This window comes from Physeter macrocephalus, chromosome 10 (assembly GCF_002837175.3).
Source record: "Physeter macrocephalus isolate SW-GA chromosome 10, ASM283717v5, whole genome shotgun sequence".
Taxonomy (NCBI): domain Eukaryota; kingdom Metazoa; phylum Chordata; class Mammalia; order Artiodactyla; family Physeteridae; genus Physeter; species Physeter macrocephalus.
In genome coordinates this window covers 69,547,719-69,565,558 of record NC_041223.1, presented here as the reverse complement: position 1 = coordinate 69,565,558, position 17,840 = coordinate 69,547,719, and the positions used below count along the sequence as shown (strand labels likewise).

At 47.0% G+C, this 17,840-nt stretch overlaps 1 protein-coding gene across 3 annotated transcripts in view; it reads right to left on the bottom strand.

Moving 5' to 3' along the window:
- RRAGD (Ras related GTP binding D) overlaps positions 1-16,364 on the bottom strand; it is a 40,496-nt gene extending 24,132 nt beyond the window's left edge. Inside the window, exons 1-2 of one of the 3 annotated variants that reach the window (XM_007103126.4) lie at positions 15,869-16,364; positions 1,104-1,399 (exon numbers count right to left, since the gene is read on the bottom strand). In XM_007103126.4, coding sequence (XP_007103188.1) covers positions 1,104-1,399; positions 15,869-16,010 — 438 coding nt within the window. In that variant the 5' untranslated portion in view covers positions 16,011-16,364. The remainder of the gene's footprint in view (positions 1-1,103; positions 1,400-15,868) is intronic. The other 2 variants (XM_028494648.2, XM_055087624.1) reach the window with 2 other exon arrangements.
- Between the last annotated feature and the right edge of the window lie 1,476 nt (positions 16,365-17,840).

The window sequence follows — 17,840 nt, the reverse complement described above, 5'->3', positions numbered from 1 at the left end:
AGAGTCCCTGCACGTGGAGAGTTTGAAGAACGTCAATGTCAACGTCCCAGTCCTGCTACCTGTGCTCTTTGCTAAGACTGACCTGCCGGAGATGCAGCTGTGGTCCTGCTTCCCTCCCCCTCCTCCCCTTAAACCACCAGCTCTGCCCATACTTCACAGGAGAAAGGCCCAGGGTCTTAAAAACCCAGGGTGCCAAAGAGACTGTTCAGAAGGCTGGTCTGAATACCAATAAAGTGAGCAATGCCTGGGTGATAAGGTTCTTCACCAGTCAAGGGGCTCCCAATTCTTTGCTTTCAGCAAAGTTAAAGGAGGACACAATCAGGATGTCTACTGATAAACTATGAAAAAATAATTTTTTTGTGATAGAAAATTGGGTAATTTAGGGGATATAACTTAGAAGGAGTTAAACAATTGAGTGAATGCTAGAACAAAACTCACCCCATATCCACCTTATGTGAACAAAGTTTCTCAGTACTTACAGCTATACAAACAAAAAAAGAATTGACGCCAAATCCTGTCTTAGTCAAGCATAGATACATGAATTAAGTGGAAAAAAAAATATATGTATCTCAAATTTTACATTTTGTATTTAGTTAACTATAAAATACATACTAGTCATGCTGCTGTAATTGTGTACTAGTAGTAATTACAATAATATGATTCAGAAGAAAAATGTTCACACTTAGAACTTTATCTTCAAAGGAAATAGTAAACATTTTGAAATGTAGATATATATGTATTTTTGTTATAGAGAACTTGTGATCTTTTATACGTCTGCCAAGAGTACCAGAGGGGGGGACACATCGTTGGTGTCACTGGCCTGCACGGTGGTCCCCCCCCGCCCCCCGTCTGTGAGGTTTCCTCTAGGGTTTGCTGAGAGCACACAGTTCCCGAACATCGCATGTTGGTCAGGGCTGTGTGAAGGGAGTCTTTTCCCCTTTGCAAAGCCTGAGAGCCCCAACTGAGAAATGCTAGTCTGGTAAAAAGTCCTATTCCTGACTCTAAAAACCAAACCGAAATGATTGCAAAGGAACTTGTTTGCAAGAAGGGGCTGCCTGGGGCAGGGGGCTACAGTCCCACCGTACCCCGAGACTGAACCTTACCTGGGAGTCTATGACAAATATCAGTGCTCCTGTCCCCCGGAAGATCATCTCATAGTCAAAGGTAGGGTCAAAAAAGTCAATCTGCCCTGGGAAGTCCCAAATCTGAAAATTAACAAAGGAGCTGTTGGAAACATCTTCCCGGCAGATCTTGTTTGTACTTTCCAAGAACAGGGTTTCGTTGGGAGACATTTTATGAAAGACAACTTTCTGGATGGATGACTTGCCACTTCTTCTCAGGCCCATGAGCAGGATCCTCGGCTTCACCTCCGTGCTGAAGGGGTCGCTAAAGTCCAGAACTGGAGAAACCACAAAACAAGAATGAGGGTGAGATGCTGTCACAGCGGTTAATAAGATGAGTTTCACTTCCACCTCAGATGAGATTTATGATCCACAGACAGTGCTACGTTTCCAAATACAGACAGCGCTAACTCCATCACCCTGCTCATGGAGGGGCCAGCTTTTAGAAAGTGCAAAACCCTGAAAAATGCTGCATCACCACCTCTCACACAATTTCAGAGGGCCAGAAAACCTGGGATATTCCCCATCATGAGCAGGGACTCTGGAGTGTGAAGCGCAGAGGTTTCCTGGAGGAGACTATGGGGGGTGAGAATCCAGTCTTAGCATTCCAGAGCAAGGTCCTTCTTTGCCCAGATCATCAGTCTCCGCGTTAAATTGATGCTTGTTTGAGTTACGCCTCAAAGAAACAATTTTGGACTTCATCAAAATTTAAAACTTTTGTGCTTCAAAGGACACTTATGAAAAAAGTGAAGACAACCCAAAGAATGGGAGAAAACATTTGCAAATAATATATGTGATAAGGGTCTAGTATCCAGAATATATAAAGAACTCTTACAATTCAACAATAAAAAGATAAGCCAATAAAAAATGTGTAAAGGATTTAAATAGACATTTCTCCAAAGATACACAAATGGCCAATAACCACATGAAAAGATGCTCGACATCATTAGTCCATAAGGAAATGCATATGAAAACCACAATGAGATGCCACTTCATACCCACTAGGATGGCTAAAATAAAAAAGACAGACAATAACAAATGTTGGTGAGAATGTAGAGAAATGGGAACCCTCTTACACTGTTGGTGATAATGTAAAATGGTGTGCTTTGAAAAACAGTTTGGCAGGTCCTCAAAAGGTTAAACATTTGAGTCACCACATGACCCAGCAATTCTATTCCTAGGAATAAAGAAATAACATATGTCCAAGCAAAAACTTGTACATGAATGTTCACAGCAGCACAATTCATAATAGCCAAAAAGTAGATACAATCCAATGGCCATCAACTGATAAATGGATTAACAAAATGTTGTATATTCATATAATGGAATATTATTCAGCCATTGAAAAGGAATGAAGTACTGATTCATGCCACAACATGGATGAACATCAAAAATGTTACGCTAGGGCTTCCCTGGTGGCGCAGTGATTGAGAGTCCGCCTGCCGATGCAGGGAACACAGGTTCGTGCCCCGGTCCGGGAAGATCCCACATGACGCGGAGTGGCTGGGCCTGTGAGCCATGGCCGCTCAGCCTGCGCGTCTGGAGCCTGTGCTCCGCAACGGAAGAGGCCACAACAGTGAGAGGCCCGCGTACCACAAAAAAAAAAAAAAAAAAAAAAAAAAGTTAACCCTAAATGAAAGAAGACAGACAAAAAAGGTCACATATTGTTTGATTCCATTTATATGAAATGTACACAACAGACAAGTCCATAAAGACAGAAAGTACTTAGTGGCTGCCAGGGGCTAGAGGGAGGGGGAAATGGGAAGTGACTCTTAATGGGTATGTGTTTTCTTTGGGGTGATAAAAATGTTCTGGAATTAAGGCTTCATGACTGACTCCAAAAAATAAGTAAAGAAAAATAAAAGACCCAGTATGAAACTTGGAGAAAGATCAAGAAAAGAAACCAACATTTTAAGAAAAAAGGCAGAATATAGGAAAATAAATATACATATATTATTTTTCTACATTTCTTTTTTGTTTCCTTCTGAGCTACACCTCATTATGTCTTTTTCAGACCCTGGTCCTGATCTAAGCATAATCCAATACAGACTGGAAAGTAATCCTTTATTACCCTATTGCAACTAAGAATTTTTCCCGAAGTTCTACAATTATCTAAAACACAGGTTACTACCTGATAGAATCTTAGGAAATTTCATTTACTATATATAATATTTTGATGTTTCACTTTGCAACAGGTGCAGGGAAATACATAAATTTCAGGTAAAACAGTAAATGAATAAAGAAAAAGTAAGTAGCTGTAGATGTACACAGACACTATTCCACTATAAGCAACATTTTACTCCCATCCTACCCACACACACTTTTCCCATTCAACTTAACCCAACTCAACAAATTGCAGATGATATGCCCTAGACAGAGTGATGTGGAATTAAACCACCCAAAAGATCACCAGCTTTCTTCTTCTTCATCAGGGATTATACGCTATACTTGCAGTACTGTCATTACAAGTCAAAAGCAAAAGCAGGACATGAACTGAAAAAGAAAACAGGACTTCCAGTTGCAAAAATATCAGACTAAGAACATGTCACAGTCTCCCCTTCCCATACTGAATCCCTAAGCACAATAGAAAAGGTATGAACAATAAATAAATAGATGAACAAATAAACACGGATAGCTGAGCTTGAGACCAAAGAGAGAACTCAAAATTGACAAATTAATGAGAAATCCCTAAGAAACACAAAGATCAGATTGAAGGGGGAACCTGCAGCCCTTGATTATGAATGGGAGGGTTCTGCTGGAAAAGGTAGAACTGGAAGCTCAAACAGGAAAGGACATGAAAACAACCAACAGGGTTGTTATTTGGAAAATCATAGTGAGAAGAGCCAAGCAGATAAACTCTGCACCTACATACACACTAGACTACACACTAGACTATCTTCCAAGTGGGAGCAGTGAATGTAGGAGTGAGGTATGAGAGGGAGGGCAGTGCCCTAGAGGCACTGATGCCCAGAAGCAACAGGAAGCACCCACAGTACCCCCTCCAAGTACTCTGACCTTCCCTAACTCTCACTGCAATGTGTGTGGAGTTCAAGAGGTGGAAGCAGCACCATCCTCCCTCTAGACATTTCCTCAAATGCCAAATATTTGAGGTAAGACAAGATTATAGAAGAGAATACAGACTCAACAAATGGAAGAATGTATACCTGAAGAAGCAGAGTTATACAGGAGTCAGAGTAAACTTTCAAGTATAATTAAAGTACTCACAGATCAGAGAAAATATGGCATTCATGAAACAAGAAAAGACAGTTTCAGAATAAGAGCAGTTATGGAAAAGGGCCTTATGGATCTTAGAAATAAAAACACAACTGTTGGGCGGGGAAGATATATGGATTGAAAAGCAGAATAAACACAGATGATAAAATAAATAAATTTTATCATCAATATAAAAATAAATAAATAAATAAATTTATTTATTTTTTAAAAAAAGGATGCACTCCTGGAAGAAAATACACTCAAATATAGTGGAATGCAACAAGCAATGGAAGACAAATTTTACTGAAACCTATTGATTTGAAATAAGTATTGATAATTTTTTTTTTTGGCTGCATTGGGTCTTCGTTGCTGCACGCAGACTTTCTCTAGTTGCAGCGAGCAGGGGCTAATCTTCGTTGTGGTGTGTGGGCTTCTCACTGCAGTGGCTTCTCTTGTTGCGGAGCACAGGCTCTAGGCGTGTGAGCTTCAGTAATTGTGGCACACGGGCTCAGTAGTTGTGGCTCGCGGGCTCTAGAGCACAGGCTCAGTAGTTGTGGTGCACAGGCTTCATTGCTCTGCAGCATGCGGGATCTTCCCAGACCAGGGATCGAACCCATGTCCCCTGTATTGGCAGGTGGATTCTTAACCACTGAGCCACCCAGCAAGTCCCTGACTTTAAATTTTTGAATAAAAATCAGAAACTAAAATTCCAGACAATGTAGACATGGGAGATTGGTGAGGGAGAGGTAGGCAAAAGGTAAGTAAAAGAATGTTACGGTCCTTGTTAGAACAGCCCAGTTATGTATCAATTTTTTAAATATAAGGATAAGCACCTCAAACTAATAGAAAATATAAAATAGGCATACCACATTTAATTATGTACAACTACAAAAATATTTAAGTGCATATAAATGTCTTTATTTCTTCCCAATTTATACTGTTGGATGTGGATGCAGATTGTAACTTCTTTTCAGCAGGGTCTGCAAGTCTCTATATGGCATGATCATTGACACTGGTGCCCTGGAGGTTGGATCTCCTCCTCCTGGGAGAGTGGGGTGGTGATGGAGACCACTGTGGAAAGAGAAGGGAGTGTGTATGTGTGTTTACATACATAGAGTGGCTGGGAAGTGAAATACACATACAGCTATAACATACACACACAGCTGGAGGCATGAGCCACCAAATGTAAACAGCTGGGAAATAGTGAGTCAGATCAGCAAGAGTACCATCAACTCTGTAGAGATCCCTTACACCCATGCAGATGCATTCTGTCATATTTAACTAGCATGTACAGAAATATACTGTGTGCCAGGGACCTCGCTAGACATAGACATCTCTACAAACTTTACCCACGCAATGAGGAGGTACAAGTCTGCTTTACGCCTGAGGAACTTGGGGGAAGGAACCTGCCCAAGGACGCAGGACAGGTATGTGCTAGAGCCCTTACCCAGGGCCTTAGCCACCAATCAGCTGGCACTGTACTAAAACTGCAACAAAGACAAAAGAAGAGACCAGAAAATATCAGAGTGCGTTATGCATAACAAGAGTAAATACTGCTAGTGAAACTCTTTTACATTTACTTATACGTAGGTGGGTGCTGGTTCCCAATATAAACGTATTTTTTAATTGTGGACTCACAGTCAAAAATGTTTGTAGGCCACTGCTGTTGAATAGGGGAGGTGTCTTACATCAGAAAAGCCTACTGGCAAAAATCTTCTGCTTCTGAAACCCTGTGGGGTTTCTCAGAGGATCTCCTTCCACTCGAGGAGGGGTTGCACGGAGCTTCCATCAGAAAAGGAAACACCCCAGCCTCCCGACCTCCTGCAGAGGGCTGCCTCATCCCACCCCCCCATGACATTTCCCTGAGTATCACGCGCTTGCTCAAGCTTGATAAGAACCACCTGAGAAAAATGAAAGCGTTAAAGAGGATGAAGAATGAGAGCTGCTTTGAAAGGGGCAATAAAAGGGCTAGTACTTTATTATTTTTTTAAAGGAAAATCAGAAAGGAACTACAGGAGAATCTGGGACTAGACATGGGACCCCAAAGAGGGCTCTTTAAAAGTGTCCGCGGGGGTTTGGAGGAAGTTGCCAGAGAGAGGTGAAATTTACAAGAGGGCAGTTTGTTCCTGTTTCATAAAGGTTCCCTGAACGTCTGCCAAGTGTTCTTTCTGTTCGGCAGGGCTGAGCCAGAGGCTGCAGACACAAAGAAAAGCTTCATTCCTTAGCGATTAGGGGGGGAAACAGACAAGAATAACTGACAACTACAATGCACTGTTATCTAGGTGTTATGGGTTCAGGGAGAAGGTTCCCTGGAGAAATAGCATCTGAGTCTTAAAAGGAGAGGAGGCATAAAGGAGATGAATGAGGGAAAGGTCGTGCTAGGAAGAGATGTGGCCTTCCTGGAGTTTAGGGAACATAGTTTAAAGACAAGAAAAGCCTGCACACTCTCCAGCGGCTTCCCACAGCATTTAGAATAAAATCCAAATACCTTCTTAGCCCAAAAGGCCCTAAGTGGGCTACCCTCTCATCCCATGCCTGGTTCATCCTCCCCACCACTTCCCTACCCTGCAGCCACACTGGCCTTCTGCTTCCTCACCTCAGGGCCTAGACTCGCTCCTCTCTCCTCCCTCCTCCCTCCGACCCCCTCCTCCCTCCGACCCCCTCCTCCCTCCGACTCCCTCCTCCCTCCGACTCGCTCCTCCCTCCGACTCGCTCCTCCTGACTCCCTCCCACTCACTCCTCCCTCCTCCCTCCGCCTCGCTCCTCCCTCACTCGCTCCTCCCTCCTCCCTCCGACTCGCTCCTTCCTCCTCCCTCCGACTCCCTCCTCCCTCCTCCGACTCGCTCCTCCCTCCTACCTCCAACTCCCTTCTCCCTCCAACTCCCTCCTCCCTCCGACTTGCTCCTCCCTCCAACTCGCTCCTCCCTCTGTCCAGCAGGCTTTCCCCAGGCCTCCCCTGGCTCCTCCTCCCACTCAGCCCAGAGGCAATTTTACCTCCTCTCGCCTCAATGGGGTCCCATCACTTCCTAATACCCCTGTGTCTTCTTCATAGTACTTCACTATACAAAATTATCGTTTTACTTTATATTATCTTGTTTGTTTACTTGTTTATTGTCTCTCTCACATATACACAGGCAAAATACATTGTAGCATGTGGTGTGAACCCAATAAATATCATTCAATAAATTGATAGATAACAGGCTAGCTCATGAATGAGATGCAAGTTTGGATTTTACTCTGCAAGCCATGAGGAAATCACTAAGGATTTTAAGGGGAGACTAACATGATCAGGAAGCTCACTCCAGAAACAGACTTCCTTAGAGGGGGTCAGTGTGCGGACAGCAATAAGCCACTATGGAATAAAAATTTTTTTGAGCTAAAGGCACTGGAGTTCCTGAAGTCCCTTATTTGCCTAAAGCAGACCCTCCCAAAAGAACTCAGTTGCCAAAAATGTCCTCCCCAGCAGCAACTCTCATCTTCTCTTCTTGGAGACTGAGAGAAGTCAGCCCTACACCCAAACAAACGTTATCGCCCACCTTTTCTCCTATGGGCCCATTTATCTTTCCAGTGATTTGTTTTTCCATAAGTGCCCCTTCCCACATTCCCTTTGAAGTCATTTTTTTTCTCCCAGAAATGCCCCTCTACCCCTCCTCATCCTCTGTTAAAATGGTATATAAGCCCCAAATTCTAACCACCTCCTTAAGTCGAATTTTTTGTGAACTCTCATGCATTAGTACTTAATTAAACCTACTTTTCTCTTGTTCATGTCATTTATCAGTTTAATTTGCAGGACTCCAACTCAGAACCTAAGAGTTTTTCCTCCCTGACAATAATTAGGTTGTTCTAGAAACACAAATGAGAAGCATGTGGAAATGGGTAGATGGAATGGATTCATGAGAAGCTCAAATCCACTCAGTAGTACTTTGTGATCCTCTGAACATAGGGGACAAAGGAGAAAGAAACCCCAAGTTCCTGACCTGGAAGATCAAGTGAATAAGGACCTGTTCGTGAAGTTCATAAAGGCAAAGAGGCTGAACACGGATTTGAAGCTGTTGAGTCTGGGCTGCCTGTCGGCCTTGGCTCAGGTGAGGAAGAGATCTGGGACCTCAGAAGGCAATATGAATACGAAGCTGCAGGCAGGTTTGAAGCGGCAATGCAGTTTGCTGAGGCAGTCCGTGCCCCATTGGTCCTTTTTTCCCCTGATCTTGTTGGCTGAGGGTGAGGGCACACTGGAGAGGTTTTGGCCTCGGCCACCAAGAAATGGCTCAAACCAACCCGCTCCAACCGCTTATCACCAGCAGTTACCATTTACTAAGCACCTGCATAGCACACAGTGTCATCTCTAATCCTCAAATTGATAACATTTATCCTTCACAGATGTGAAAACTGAGGCCTTGGTGTTTACCACGATAAACACTCAATAGATGCTCGCTGGTTGGCATGATTAAATGAAAGTGATTGAGCAGAATGTGAAGCTAAATTAGCTGAAGCTTTAAAAAGAAACTCCAGGGGCTTCCCTGGTGGCGCAGTGGTTGAGAGTCCGCCTGCCGATGCAGGAGACGCGGGTTCGTGCCCCGGTCTGGGAGGATCCCACATGCCGCGGAGCGGCTGGGCCTGTGAGCCATGGCCGCTGAGTCTGCGCGTCCGGAGCCTGTGCTCCGCAACGGGAGAGGCCACAACAGAGGGAGGCCCGCATACCACCAAACAAACAGAAAAATAAAATAAAATAAAAAGAAACTCCACACCCGACTTTGGCCCAGCCCAGCATGTAGGTATCAAGAGGATAAGCTTTATGCCCAGGTGAAGTTTATCCACTGTGGTCAGGACACTGAACACACCTTACCTATATCTTCCACTGGATCCTGTTCGTACCCCAATTTCCCAGATAGCTCAGCTTTGTAACTAGACTGCCAGGAAACCCAGGGAAACTCAGTCACCCAAGGAGAGCAGGATTATGGGGAAGGGTTACTTAACTGAGCCACTGTCAGCCTTTAACACCTGCAGGCTAATGACTTAACCCAGAAATGGCAGAGCCCTGTCAAAAACGACAGAAGGAAGGGAGAGAGATGGATCAGTGACTTGGGGACAGGGCTGCCTGGGGGCCACACCTGACTGATCTGTGGGCTGGGAACGTTCACAACAAAGAAGGAAACAGAAATCAGGAAAATGGGAATTGAAGTTCTGACAGGCTTGGCCCTGGCTCTCTGGGGAGAACAAGGTATTGTATGAAATGCATTTCATAAATTCTGATGTATCAGACAATTGAGAGCTATTATAATTTAGGAAAGTTCCCCAAGAGATGACGCCTTTGAACAGACCCCAAACTGGAAAATAAAACAAAGATTTAACAAAAGAATTACGATAATGTGATAGCAAATGGAATGGTTGAAAAAGTACTGTGTTAGTGCCAGACTGGGGCTCAAATCCCAGCTTGGCCACTTACCATCTGTGTAAATGCCCACACATGTCCCAGAGCCCATGAGCCTTTATTTCCTCATCTATCAGGCTCTGTCGGCGTGTACGTACACACACACACACACACACACACACACACACACACACACACACACACACCTGCTTCTTTTTTTCTTTTTTTCCGCAGCCCAAGCCTAGGTAACGAGGTCTTTTTTGTTTTTTGTTTTTTTTTGTTTGTTTGTTTTTTTTTTTCTGTACGCGGGCCTCTCACTGTTGTGGCCTCTCCTGTTGTGGAGCACAGGCTCCGGACGCGCAGGCTCAGCGGCCATGGCTCACGGGCCCAGCCGCTCCGCGGCATGTGGGATCTTCCCGGACCGGGGCACGAACCCGTATCCCCTGCATCGGCAGGCGGACTCTCAACCGCTGCGCCACCAGGGAAGCCCACGAGGTCTTTTTTGGAATGTGACCACAGCAAGAGGCTCACTCAGCCTTAAGGGAAAGTTAGAATGTCTTTGCTGTTAGTATTCTGTGGGGTCCACAAAGGCTTAAGGTTCTACATACTTACTTACGGTTTTAGGAAGAGGCCTCTGGTTTGGTTCTATTTGCATCATTGTAGCCCTTTACATTTCTGATCAATGGAACTACTTACACATTCAAGAGCCAGGAGTCCAGTAAGAAATTCCAACCCAAGTGGCAATTAAATATATGAATATTAATACTGTTAATAAGAGAATATGCAAAAGTCATGAAGATTCATTGTCCATTTGATTAACGAACTACTTAGTAAGGAAAATTTAATGCAATCAGAACATGTATTTTCAAAGGCACAAAGGTTTTTGAAGGTGATTTTTATTTATATGTGAAGACCTAATCTTTTTATATGAAATCCTCTCACATCACACTGGCGGGTAACTAAAAAACATGATTCTATATGTGAATATTTCCTTTACATAAGCATCCAATAACATTTCTGGGAATTCCCCGGCAGTCCAGTGGTTAGGACTCGGCACTTTCACTGCTGTGGCCAGGGTTCAATCCCTGGTCTGGGAACTAAGATCCCATAAGACGTGTGGCACAGCCAAAAAAAAAAAAAACACGTTTCTAATGTGTTCTGATTTACCAATTCTTCTGCAAGAAGGGAGAAGTGTTCTTGTGAGGTTTTGTTTTTTTTTTCTCCAAATGATCACTCTGAGTGTAATCAAGGTTGGTTTTATGTCGTCCTCGATTTTACACGCTGAGAAACAGAGCTGGAGTCTTCCCCAGAGGTCCTCAAGAGGAGAAAGTCCACCAGCTCTCTGGGCGCATTAGGCCAGGAGTGAAAAACCCATCCGTCTTGCATGTTACAGCAGAACCAGGGAAAGCCACTGTCACAGGACAGCTTTAAAGCCCTCTTTAAAAGAGAATTGAAAAGTTGCTTTTAAAAAAAAGGTAAGGAAAAAAATATATAAAAAATAAAAATTTAAAAAGGTAATGAATACAAGAATAAAGGAAGTAGAGAAGTAAGAAAAATAAGCAGGAAAGAAGTGATTGTGATAGGAAGTAAAATCATATCACCAACAGTGATGCGAGTTGGGGGGACTGAACAAAGCAGCTGAACTCTGAGACACAGCGCCGGAGGACAGAAAAAGATAATTCTTCAAACTCTGAGCCACACCCCTTATCCAGAACTCCAGAACTTGCTGATTCTGCCTCTTTTTTCCATTAGACTACCCCAGGTCTGTTCTAATATTAAAACGGGAGATATTTCTTATAAAAGTAGAGAATCAAGATTCTATGATACCAGGAAACACTGAAACATGTTTACAAACATCTGATATAAAAATATGCTCTCTAACCATATGTATTTGAATAAGCTTTGGGTCTAAGGTGTGACCTTGGTCACATCATTTTTAACTATTCTGTGTTTCCATCTATTCCAATACTTATATATCTCTGTATTTTCAGGACCAGAAGGAAACCCAAGAGATTAGCTATAGCCAGGGTTGCAGTCAATCCAACTCTTTTTGGACAAGGCAGAGTTACAAGGGAAGGGACTTACATTTCCATGTATTTGACCCTCTCCTAAACCTTGCTCAGTTCTAGCCCATGTTGTGGCTGCAGAAAAGTCCCCTGGCATCTGTGAGCCACGGATTCAATATCAGAAGAACAATTCTCTCTACCTACCCTCAAGAAACAGTGAGAAGATAACTTCACTAATAATTTTAAAAATTATTTTAAGAAAAACAAAGCTGACACTAATGATTAGAAGTGAACCGCCAGATTCACTGCCTTTATAGCCACCAGGGAAGGATCACCTGCTGACCCTGGATTTTCTGTGCCTCCAGGGACCACCTAACTGTTACTTCCTCAGACCCTGAGAGAGTGCACAGGCTGCTACAAAAACAAGACCGCACTTAGCTGGACTGTGGCACAGCAGCTGTCTTAGCCAAATTTCCCTTAAAAATTGGGAGGGGGGGCTTCCCTGGTGGTGCAGTGGTTAAGCATCCACCTGCCAATGCAGGAGACACGGGTTCGAGCCCTGGTCCGGGAAGATCCCACGTGCCGCGGAGCAACTAAGCCCGTGCACCACAACTACTGAGCCTGCTCTCTAGAGCCCACGTGCCACAACTACTGAAGCCCGCGCGCCTAGAGCCTGTGCTCCGCAACAGGAGAAGCCACCACAATGAGAAGCCCGCGTACTACAAGGAAGAGTAGCCCCCGCTCGCCACAACTAGAGAAAGTCTGCCTGCAGCAACAAAGACCCAATGCAGCCAAAAATAAATAAATTAATTTTTTTAAAAAAACAAAAAATTGGGACTTCGGGAAAAAATAATTTCACTTTCTGATTAAATATGATCTTTTAATTGGTTTCCTTGTTATTATAGTTTTTAAAGAACTGTAATTGAAAAAAGACTTAACAGTCAATGTGTCTAAAAATAATCAATATTTTTGGTGCAGTTGTTTTTAATGGTTTAATTATTGTCTCCTCTCTCTGGAGTTTTATCTGGAGCATGGGGGTTGAAGATGAGATTCATCTTATCTCTGATTAACGACCCTGAAAGGGGGGTGTTGAGAAGTGTCCAAATCTGTCCTTAACAGAACTAAAGTACTCAAGAACACTCCTGCTATTCATGAATAAAATTTGGAACGTAAGCCAAAGAAGTGCAGTTTAAGGCTCACCTTAGCTGCACTACATTTTCAACCTTAACACAATGTGGTAAAACGTACAAGGCACTCGGTTTAAAAATAAGATCAGAGGTTCCTTGTAAGACTATGGGAAATAAAAATCACACTACCCACCTTCAATCACATTCTTTTGCACAGAAATGCTGGTCAGGCCTGCATCCTACCCACCAGGGTAGATTTCTGAACCTCATGGAAAAAGCCCCAGGTCTCCGAGAAGCTCAGGCACTAAACCAAGTCCATTAGGATGGTCTGGAATTCATTAGAGAAATGCTTTGCTCATGGTTCAAAGTGCACCATATACATCTCTTTTCAGAGGAAATAAGTCCTCCTCCCCACCCCCTACTTTCCACGTCTTGAGTTTGAGAGTACGTAAATGTAAAATTTACCCCAAATAACACAGGGTTATAAGGCAACACCTGCCCAGGGCCCATTAGAAATCGGGATGACCATTTGGTGGCACCTTGATGTTTCAAGAACAGAAGGTCACAGGAACAGAAGTCACAACTCCCAGCCTCCACCCCCATCCTGACTCCCCAGGACCATACCAGCTGGCATGACAGGTGTCAGGGACAGTCCTTGCTAGAACTGCTGACTGAGGGGCCTATCTGCTACCCTAGAAAGCGAATGTTCTGATAGAGATTCTACATTCAGGCCTATACCCTAAAATCAAAGCCAGCGACACATGGAAAGAACAGCAGCCCAAGATAATGGAGGAAATCTTCAGAGAACAGACCGTATCCACAGCAGGCCCAGGTGGAGAAAGGCCAGGCTTCAGTAATGTTTGCTCTTCTTACCACACAAATATACTCAGGGCTTTTATAGCAAGATTTCAGTTTGATACCAAGAACTCACGAGGGAGGATTTTATTACTAAGGTAATCATAAGCATCGGTTACAGGCCGGTTTGCCTTGGGCTGGGAGCAGTGGGAGCATCCTACACCCGGATCTGGGGAAGCCCTTTGTTCAGGAAATCCCGGCCCCTCAGCCAAAGCGTTAATTTCACTTCAAGGCCCCAGATCAAAATGTTAAAGTGCCCCCTTAAAGAACTGCAGAATAAACAAACAGGTCCCGTGCTTTTCCTGGAACCCAGTCTCTGGCCCCCAGGACAATATCAAATTACAGGGTTTTTCTTCCCATATACGGTCTCTTATTTCTTTTCCTTTTTTTCAAAGAGGATCACAATTGCACCCTGTTGTGTGTCTTCGGTTTCAAATACCTTGCAAATACATCCCCATTCTAAATCTCTCCAGAGCTTCCGAAGAATCCAGGAGGGGCTAACAAACGCAATTTGAATAATAATGAAGCGACTGAACAATTTAACTACCAAAGGTAGCCCTGGAGACTCCAACAAAAGGGTTGAAAGCCTTTATCTACAAAAATGTGGCCACCTGCTCGACTGTGGGACCAGTTATGGGGAGTGCAGAAGAAAGAGGCGCACAGGTGCACTCACGAGTTTAAGCAAATAGGGAATTAGTACAAATGCTCCCTGGGGCCCAGACACGATGAAAAAGGGTGACTTGGAAAGCTCCTTTCTCATCTATCAGGCTCAAGGTTTAGTTAACAATTTTCCCTTTCTGATTAATTGAAAGTAGCACTCACCATTCGTCAAATAAGGAAAACTGCCCCCCCTCCCGAGAAAGGCTTTGTTTGTATGGAGAATTTAAAACAAGTCCAGTGAATTTTCAATAAAAGTTCTTCAAAATCAACAGTCACGGGCTTCCCTGGTGGCGCAGTGGCTGAGAGTCCGCCTGCCGATGCAGGGGACACGGGTTCGCGCCCCAGTCCGGGAAGATCCCACATGCCGCGGAGCGGCTGGGCCCGTGAGCCGTGGCCGCTGAGCCTGCACGTCCGGAGCCTGTGCTCCGCAACGGGAGAGGCCACAACAGTGAGAGGCCCGCGTACCGCAAAAAAAAAAAAAAAAAAAAATCAACAGTCACGAAAGTACTTTTTATCCCTCATGCAATTTCTGCGAAGTGAACATTTTAAAAGTTAGTTCCTTCTTTAGGATGCTGACAGTTCCACCTAGATGTTATGTTTACCAGCCTCATTCTACTGACCTTTCCAAAAGACCTTACAATAAAGGACTTTTTCCTCGATTTTGGAGGGAAACAAAAAAGATGAACCTTTCTGGAATCCTATAACGCTCTCAACTCCCTTAGTCCTTAAGAATTAAACGCAGGAAGCCCCCGCTGGCTGAACAATTGCTAAATCCTGCTTCTTGAACAGGAAACAGAGTTTGCTTCTGAGTGGCTCCATCTTCCCCCGCCCCGCGCTCACTCCAGGGCAGGCGCTGCCATGCCCAGGTGGTGACGCTGAGCAGAGATAAGGTGTCCTGACAACCTTATTTGCCTGGACCTCTGGGTACCCGCGGCCAGACGGCGACTGCCGTATCACCTGGGTGCATCCCTCCGCACACCCTCCGCCGCTCCACCGGTGCCTCCACGCCGCCGACCTGGGCGGCCCCGGGACCCCTCCCGCGGCGACACAGGGCAAGACTGACACCCGCAGCTGCCGGCGACCCTGCCAGTCACGCTGCCGCCGGCTGCCTTTTTTAGCCACGACATCTGACCCCGGCTCCCACAGCAGCATTAAGGGAGAGATCCCAGAGCGCGCCGGGCGGTCCCCTCCCCTCCCCAACCCCCAGACCCTGCGGAGAGCTCGGGGTGAGGCGTGGGGGAGGTACTGGCCCTGGAACTGCCGGAGAGCGCGCGTTCCTCCTGCCCAGACGCTTCCTCTCTGCCCTCTCCACCGATCCCGGCCCCCGCTCCGCTGCCTGCACCCGGGCTCCCCCATTTTGCATCGCGCCGCGGCTCCTCTGGCGCCCCTCCCCACTCCCACCCCGCAGCTCCGCTTGCCTGGATCCCCTCCAAGTCAGCTGCCCGCGCGCCGGGCCCGGCGGGGGTGCGGGCCGAGGACGCTCGGGGCTGGGGGCCGAGCGGGGGACCCGATGCTCACCTCCCTCCTCCGTCCCGCTGTCCGGCTCGGCGTCCGAGGAGTCGGGCCCGTCCCCGTAGCCCGCTAGCCCCACCAGCTCCTCCTCCTCCTCCTCGTCGTCGTCCTCCTCCTCCGGCTGAGGCTTCCCCAGCACCTGGCTCATCGCGCCCACGGCCGGCCGTCCCGGGGGCGACGGGGGTCTCTGGTGGGGGGCGCCAAACCTTCCGGCCTGCCGCTCGCAACCTATTTCTGAATTGGGGTTTTGTCCCGAGGTTCGCGGGCAGAGGCGGAGGCCGCGCGTCGCCCGCGGCGGTCGGCGTCCAGGTCTGGGTCCCGCCGTTCCCAGCGCGCCCGGAGCCCCCCTGCCCCGCCCGCCCGCCCGCCAGCGGAGGAGTCAGCCAGAGCGCGGCAGTTCCTCCCCAGAGGAGGGAGAGAGAGACTGCGTGACCCAAGTCACCTGACACACACTGTCATACACTCACACACACACACCGCACGGGCGCGCGCGCGCTTTCCCGGGAGCACCGCTCGCTGGGGCGCTGGGCCGAGGCCGCGCGCACACACTCAACCGGGAGCAGGCCGGCGCGGGGCCCTCCACCCACCCAGAAGCGCACACAGACACTCGCCCGGTACCCGGGGACCTGGGACGCGGCGCAGTCACCCACCGCGGCTGCTCGCCCTGGGCCCCCCAGCGCCCCTCCTGCACGTGGTCCCCGCACAGGCGGGCGAGCTGGGGTACCGCGCACCCGGAGAACCTCTCCCCGCCCACCCCTGACACACACACGCTACCTAGGGCGGCCTTCTCCAGCTTTCGGTCCCGGCCGAGGGTTCCAGTCCCAAGTGGGCTGCCCCCCGCCCCGAACACTGCTGCGCCCAGGCACCCTCTCCGAGCGGCGTGCCTAGGACACCCGTGGATACTGAAGCGCCCCGAGAAGAAAACTCTAGAGAAATGCGCCGCAGAGGCGGCGCAGTCTCCATAGCAATTGCCTTTTAGTGCGCGTTTGTGGTTCACAGTGCTTCCCACCAAGAAAACAGACGTATTCACTCATCAGGCCTACCCAGCTGTAAATGTTCCGAAAAAATAACATGCCTCGTGGCTGCCTAGCCTGAATAATAATTCCTCTGCGGCGTTTGGGCAAAGGTTTCAGGTGTGTAACACACCAAGGGGCTATTCATGGCCACCTCCTCCTGTCTCACTGTTGAATAGACTGTGATCCCAAATCCCACATCTCAAAATAAAATGTTTCAAGGCTTTTGGGGGGAGAGAGGGGCGGTGGACGGGGAGACAGGGCTAGCGTCAGTGTGAGGGTGAGACTAAAACCGGCATTCCTCCACAAGCTTTTCACCACAGGACATACCGTACCCGCCCTTTCTGGATACTGCAAAAAATCACGTGGATGAACTTCCTTCTGTCAAGCACAATGAGAAATAAACCAGCTGGCCAGCAGGATAATCCAGATTCTACAGGTGCCAGCAGCTCCGCAGGTGGTATGGGGGAGGAGAAGAGGAGGAAGGGAGCTGAGGCTGGAGGCCCTTGGGGCCCCAGGGTGCTGCCTAGTTAGGGAATTTGGATGGAGAACCTACCCTATGTCAGGGGGCTGGGCTAAGGGGTGGAGGGTGCGGGCCTCCACGTAGGCTCAGAACAGTGTTCATGCCCTGGAAGAAATCCCAGTCTAGCAAATCATGACTCCGGTCCTGGATTTTGTAGTAGCTGTAGGTGTTGAACGTGGATGCGGACACCTTCTAGGAGGTGGCCGCTTCTAATCTCGGAAAGGTTTGGGGATTTTCCAGGTGGAGGCAGTACAACCTGTATGGCTGTATCAGTCAAGGTCCTGGATTTTGTAGGTGTTGAACGTGGATGCGGACACCTTCTAGGAGGTGGCCGCGGTGGCCGCTTGAAAGGTTTGGGGATTTTCCAGGTGGAGGCAGTACAACCTGTATGGCTGTATCAGTCAAGGTCCTTCCCAGGAGAAAAATAGATGGCACATGCAAA